The sequence below is a fragment of the Gambusia affinis genome, linkage group LG15 (assembly GCF_019740435.1).
Source record: "Gambusia affinis linkage group LG15, SWU_Gaff_1.0, whole genome shotgun sequence".
Classification (NCBI taxonomy): domain Eukaryota; kingdom Metazoa; phylum Chordata; class Actinopteri; order Cyprinodontiformes; family Poeciliidae; genus Gambusia; species Gambusia affinis.
In genome coordinates, this window is record NC_057882.1 from 8,318,330 (window position 1) to 8,325,256 (window position 6,927).

Consider the following 6,927-nt stretch of genomic DNA (forward strand, 5'->3'; position numbering starts at 1 on the left):
CCTTTTTTCATTTAGATATTTCCAAACATTAAAGGTGACCTCAGTAGTCAGTAGAAAGATGTTTATTGGAGCCACAGCTTATTGAATATTCAAAATGGCATTTTGAGGATTTTTTTGTTTGGCGATGAGCTCCAAGTATTTGAAGTCAGATCTGATCATTAACAGACTTTATCAGATTCAAGCTGGAACTCTGAAATATTAATATTACTTTTTTACATTTAAACCATAATCTGCTAAAGATGCAAGTAATTTTGGGCTTACTTCAAGCATGAAGCATGAAGTGGGGCCAGTAGGGGCAGTGTCTACTGTCTGCTAGATTTTACAGTTCCGCTTTGTGTGTGTAAGAACAAACAAACACTGATTAGTGAAAAAAGTTCTTGGAATTTTTATTGAATCTAAGAGCTCATTAAAATAGAGCTGTCCCCCCCCCTCTCTTTTACATTTAAAACCATGATCCAAAGCAGTTTAACAAGTTCAAGAAAGGTACAGGAGAACCCCAGGGAGTGTTCTGGATGATTGGCACTAAACTATACAGAAACACAACTGGCTAAAGTTCAGCCTGCAAACAATCAACAGGCAGAGGTCACTTCAAAGTCATCACACACGTATCAACGCCGAAGGCAAATTTCACCTTCAGGTTCCGCTGGTGAACTGTCCATTGTGAGATTAAAAACAGAAAGAAAACAGAAGTCCTAAATAAGAGACACCAATGTTACTTGTTTAGCTTTCATTTTCTGCTGATGTTATAGTAAAAGCATCATAATCAAGTGTCTATGTGTGATTAGATTGAAGTGAGACCAGATGTTATTGATTAGAGATGCACCAATCTATTGGCGCGTGTTCGGAATAGTACAATTTTCCCTTGATTGATTGGCTTACGAGCGTCGACGTAAAAAATCTGCTCAAATTCAATTCACGAAACACTTCAAAACTAAGAACTCAACCGCCTGGACTTCATACTTTTAGCTGAATAAAAATCAGATGGAGGTTCGTGACAATTTGACTTTAAAACTCTTGTGTCTGTGTTATACTCCTTAAGAAAACAGCAGGTCAAAGAAAACCACTAATGGCCAGAAAACATCTGATTGATGCATCTCTAGTTATGATAATTAGAAGTTATATTTTTAATTGTGCTCATAAACTCCTGCCACTGCATCTGTCACAAACAGAACAGAGAGCAGAAAACAACTAAACAGAAGGATGTCAAAGTGCAAAACAAGAAAGCTGGACTCCGAAACAAGTCACTGGCGACTGTACCAACCAAATTATAAACATACCAAAACTCCATTTGTTATAGAATCCATTATAACAGCTTGATGAATGTGTATTACAAGTAAGAGGTTGGTTAAAAACAAAAAAAGTACCTTACAGTCATGCCTAATGTTCACAACAGCATTGGAATGTATGAAAATATCTTCCAAATGATAATCAATGTTTGTCATGTTAATGAAGTGTGCTTCTTCCTGTTTGGGATTCTGGAAGCAAGCCAAGTTTGCAAAATACAGGCAAAGTTTGCAGAAAAGAGCAGAAGATGGCAGCAAAATAATCATATTAATGAGTTCCTATCACACTGTTAGGTTCCTGTGAAGTGTCACACAGATGTGTGATAAATGCTATTGTTTAGCCACTCTTTAGAAAGCTACTGTATGACTACAGTTTCCTCACAGTGCAATATTCTAGCCATGTATAAACATTCAAGGCTCTCCCAAGCGCACCTGTGAGTGACGGGTTGAAGTGCACCTTTGGAAGATGTCCTTCTAAGCGACTGCTGCCGTAGATGCCACAGAGATAAAGCAGACAGACCACTTCCAGACTGATTACGTGGAACAGTGAAAGACAGAAACTTGCTGGCGCCGATTAATTAATTAATTAATTAATTGATTAATTAACTAACTAACTTGCTCGCTTGCTCGGACTGACACCTTTGAGCTGTGTTCACTCAGACACAGCAGGAAGTGGAAGTGTCCGACTGGCTGGGGTTTAGCTCTTGACGTCCTCAGCGCTCTGACTGTGGGACCTCTCTGGATTGGAGGAGCCCTCGAAGCGCTGTGCAGCAATGATGGCCTGGTGAGACATGCTCTTCTTCACTATGTCACCTTTCCTCCACAAAATGATTTCCTGCGTCAAAGAAATGGCATGAATCGCGTCAAAAGTGGGAAATTTTATTGAAAATATTATTTTCACGGGTGTTCCTATGAAAAAGAGCAGGCAGCATCCAGGGTGTGCTTATCAAATCTACTTAATTGACCAAACTGATTAGGAGGGATGTCATCACCTCTGGCTCTGACACTTTGCTACTCTGGAGCATTGATGGGTGTTAACGCAATGCCAAGGAGAAGAAGATATCAATAATTGCTTCAGATAAAGATCCATTGCTGCACGACGTTCTCCAGTTTATCTTTTTATCTTTTCAAAAATTCGTTGTAGTTGCAAAACATTCAAACCAGAACTAAATTTGCGGGAAACCAAAACCACACATAACTGTCTAACAAAAACATTTATTTAACTTTATTTCCTTCATTTTCTTGCAAATTCATTCATTAGCTGTTATGTAGCTCGAGGAAACTTTACTCAACTTCTGTTATTAATTCTTTAAAATCAAAACATACATTTATCTACATACTCATATAGACATGTTCTATATGAGTATGTAGATCAATACAATAATATAATTGACTGAGTAAATGTTCATTTATTAAATAGTCGTATTTTGTTGTTATTTTAATGTGAAATCTGAGCTGATAATTTGTCCTGTTTTTCCCACCTTTTAGTAAAATTAGAGTTCTGTCAGTAACAGCAGCAAATCTAAAAGGAAACCAGCCGAACAAGAAAAAGTAGAAGTTTCAAACGTTCATATGTAGGCTGTTAAGGTGATGTAGAAAACAGCGACTTCAAGTTACTACAGCTAAAGGGAGTTGAATACGTTTTCCAGTCATATAACGCACTTACTTTGCACGCTGCTGACCAAAACGTTCTGCTCACCTGTTGTTTGAAATAGCGTCTGTCCTCCTCGTCTATGAGAACCAAGTTGAGGAAGTATCGCACTGAAAACTTCTTGTTGACGTCTTTCATGGTGGGCGTCAACTCGTAGCTTGCCAGAAACAGCCGGATGGGAATGGATTCTCCTGTTGCACCAGAAAACAACAACAGAGCAGTGAGTCTGCAGAAACGATAATAGCCTGGACAGGAAGAGAAAGGCAGGACTTAGAAATCACCTCTGACCGGAGCTCCGTCCATAATCTCGTACTTGGCTATGGTGTCATTCTCGTTGTAAACGCTGGCTCCTGTGCCGGTGGTCTCTCGTCTGATGATGTCGATCTCCATATGCCTGATCTTAATCCTCACCAGGAGGAAGTAAATCTTCCCAACAATCACATCTTTTAGGTGATACCTGCAAGCAGAAGACAGCTTTAGCTTCCAGTGAGCATAGTACTCTTAACTGGAAGGTGTAGTCGTCTCATGCATTTTAATAACTTTTTAAAAATGAAATCGTACTTGGATTTATTGTACTCAAATTCTATGTGCAGACAGTCCTCGATCCCCACTTCCATCTTGATGGAGGAGTTGAGGTCAGGGTATGTGCTCAGGGTGTGAACCACAATGTCCAGCTCCTTGGTGATGTCGCTGAGCTTCCGGGTTATTGTCACCTTGAGGAAGTAACTGGAAGCAAACACAGTCCTTAGAGCATGATGGGAAAAAAACCCCCATTGATTTGAATACAATCAACTGACAGTGCAGTCTAATAAACAGGCAGCTTATTAGTTGAACAGTTTGTGCATGTCAGACTGAATAAACTCTTCAAAGTGCAAAAAGCTGATGTGACATGAAAACCACAGGTCACAAAGGTAATGGAGGGGAAGGAGAAATATTCAAAGTGGTGACGTTTCTAAGATTCTTTTAGAGTACAGTTGGATCATTCAGGTTTTAATCAAAAGGTTGAGAAAATGATCACAGTCCCATAGCACGTCAAATAGCTTTGACACACAAAACCATCAACAGAAAGATGGATGGTTTTGTCACCACCATCAGCCTCTGCACGCTTTTATCTCCTTCAGATTCTGCTCAACTACTATCTGTGAGCTCACACAGGTTTCACTGGATTATTCAAACAAGCAGTTTGAGGATAACATCTTCCAATAATTCCTACTGTTACCATGACCAACTAGTTCAGTTGATGGACAACTGAAGGAGGACATTACTTACCGTAGCTTGACGTTCTGACCAGTGTATGACTCGTACGGTTTTTCCACATGTGTGAACTCGAAGTCAAATGTCTGAGACTGCGTCAGCTCTCCTGGCCGAGCCAAGTCTTTCACTAAAGACACAAACTCATGGTGGTTCCCTCTGTCGTAGTACATCTCTGTAAAAACATATTTATATGAGAGGACATAGAGCATCATTGACGTTTCTTTTGTTTTGAGTAAAAAATAAAAAAAAATTGACCTTGGTCTGTATAAATGCACTTTCACTGTTAGCTTAGGACTATATTTACTTGTATGGAAACGTAAGGCACATACTATATGAACTATGTCTTAGTTAAGTAATTTCTGTTTCAGTTTAAGTTGTCCAGAATTGAAAAAAGCGGTCTCACACATGCATATGATAATTTAGAATAATTGCTTTGGCAGCTTGCACAGCGAAACCTCTCACGTAAAACAGGCTGGTTATGTGTAAGAATGTGATATCTACATAAGCAGCGCATGGTTTGCTAACATAATATTAGCCGTTCTGGTGATACTGATGTTGCCAGTGCATATCAGACCAACAATGCTGCTCAGAACAGGATCAACCTGGATGTGCCCATAATTGTGGTGTTTTAAATGAGTTGTTGCCTGGGCTTACCACTGAACTTTAAAATTATTGCGTGATGCGCTAGTTTGTTGCATTACCAAGCAACTACTTTCAACTGTTTCTCCTGACTTCCCTGTAAAGTGTCCCTAATGTTATTCAATAAACCCAAATTTTGCTGTTAAGTGTAAAGTTAATCCTCCCACAAGGCACGCTTTGTTTCTGCACGCATGCTTTTTTTTTTTTGCATATCTTTCAAATTTGGACAAACAAAACAGGAAACGAGAAGTTGTGAAATAATATTCCCCTTAATCTGTTTATTTCACATAAAACTGCTCAAGTGTCTATAAGTGGAGAAAGCTGTCATCTCTAATACTCTAGTATAAATCAACCCACATTTGCTTCTAGTTTGGACAGAATATTACAAGCCTATTGTGTGAAAAAGTATCTCTAAATCCATAAATTCCTTCGTCGTGTTGATTAGGATAAACCTCGGCTTGCCATATTTGATTCGAATCTGAGGCTCTGCTATGAAATTAACTATAAAATGAAAGCTGCATTCTTTGCTACTCCAACATATGGCACACGAACAATGTTTCCAACAACAGAGGGACGCCTGCAGAGGTCGCAAATAAAGCTCGTCGACGGCTGATAACGTCAGCTGATGACAGTTAGTTGTCACATCACGAGACATGATACTTTTTAACTGCCACTTTCATAATTAACTTGTTGAGCGCTGACAGGAAGTGAAAACAGTTATCCATTGCTGTATGTGGAATATGTTCATTAACTGCATCGTGAGTTTAGACAGTTTGAAAGCCTTTTTTGTGTCATGCAATACTTTGGTGACTTCTGTCTATGGACACTGAAATGCAGGCCTACTAGCTGCTCACCTATCTGGCCGACAAACTCAACTTTGATGCCATTGTGCTCCAGCCTCTTCCCCGGGTACTTAAGCGTGACGTTGACTTTTCCCGACACTGTCTCCCCGTCGTAGAATAGGAAATATTTGTCCTTCCTTCCGTCTTCACTGTTGTGTTCTGCTTTCTTCCTCGTCTCGGCGTCATTCAGAACTATATCGATCTCCGCAGTCTGACCGAACCCGAAGAAGTTCATTACGGCTGGTTGGCTACCTCAGTTTCTGAACGTGGCTCGTGCAGATGGACGTGCTTCTTCCTGTCAAGAACAGCACACGACAGTCGGATCTCGTTTTGCTGTGAGGTGTCGAGCGCGAGCCGCTTCCCAGATTATTGAACATTCCTAGTTACTACCGATTGAGTACGCATGCGTAGAAAGTCATGTGAAGGAAAACTGTAAATCAAACTCTTTCTGCTGTGTTTATTCAACATGTTTTTGACTTTGGCTTTATTGTCTTTCTTAAACTAATTAAATTTATTACGTATATTCCAGTACAAGAGTTAAAATACGTACAGTTTGTAGTGAAACTACACTATTCGCTGCTTGTTTCCGCTCTGAGTCAACTATGGTCGGTGCGCGGCTCTACTAGCTAGTTTTACCCAGAGTAGCGACTTCCAGGCATCCTTCATTTCACCCACCGTGAAGACTTGCAGGCTCCTTGACGGTTTTGGGGCCTTATTTATTTAAGACAGTTTAACAGTTTTATATGATCATTTAACGTTTTTGATACTTAAAAGCCAACAACTGTTGTTTAAAAGGAATGTTTTTAATTATTTCAAGTATGTGGCTATTGTTTGCTAAACCAAACATCCAATAAAAGTTCCATCACCCACTATGAGGCACTGGGGTCAAGATTCTTCATGCAGGCAAAAGAAGTTTAATGTCCAAACTTGTTGACTGTCTTGGTTGCTTTTATTTTCCTTTTTAGCAAACAATTACAACGTTCAAAATTTCCTTTGTTCTCCTGTCTACTTCTCTTGCGCTGGTAAAAACCATAGGACCCAAATGCCTGCTGGTCCTTTATCAGGCCCCTGTACTTATAGAAAGTGGACTGACCCACGTGACTTCCTGTCTTACTCAGAAAAGATAAATAAGAAAAATAAGAAAACAAACGATAAATAGAATCAACAATTATTAACCTGCAAATAAACTCGGTAAACAATACAAAAAAATTTAAATTTAAGAATTAACTAACAAAATTCAAAGGGATAAAGAAATAAA

General features: G+C 39.3%; 1 protein-coding gene across 2 annotated transcripts; it reads right to left on the reverse strand.

Moving 5' to 3' along the window:
* Positions 1-361: 361 nt before the first annotated feature.
* On the reverse strand, positions 362-6,286 carry vps26bl (vacuolar protein sorting 26 homolog B, like). Of its 2 annotated transcripts, XM_044140242.1 has the most exons (7): positions 6,220-6,286; positions 5,682-5,964; positions 4,204-4,360; positions 3,496-3,660; positions 3,216-3,391; positions 2,983-3,125; positions 362-2,118 (listed from the first exon to the last, which is right to left on the reverse strand). In XM_044140242.1, exons 2-7 carry the CDS (start codon positions 5,902-5,904, stop codon positions 1,981-1,983), a joined length of 1,002 nt encoding a protein of 333 aa, XP_043996177.1. In that variant the 5' UTR covers positions 5,905-5,964; positions 6,220-6,286; the 3' UTR covers positions 362-1,980. The 2 variants fall into 2 exon arrangements, with proteins under 2 accessions (XP_043996177.1, XP_043996176.1); XM_044140241.1 differs by lacking the exon at positions 6,220-6,286 and having other exon boundaries at positions 5,682-6,140.
* Positions 6,287-6,927: the final 641 nt, after the last annotated feature.

Bases quoted from the DNA above. Each gene is read 5' to 3' on its own strand.
- vps26bl (XM_044140242.1), bottom strand. From the start codon at position 5,904: ATGAACTTCTTCGGGTTCGGTCAGACTGCGGAGATCGATATAGTTCTG. The intron at 4,361-5,681 runs GTGAGCAGCTAG...ATGTTTTTACAG, and splicing joins TGAGTTTGTCGGCCAGATAG to AGATGTACTACGACAGAGGG. The intron at 3,126-3,215 runs GTGATTTCTAAG...CTGGTGCAACAG, and splicing joins GGACGGAGCTCCGGTCAGAG to GAGAATCCATTCCCATCCGG.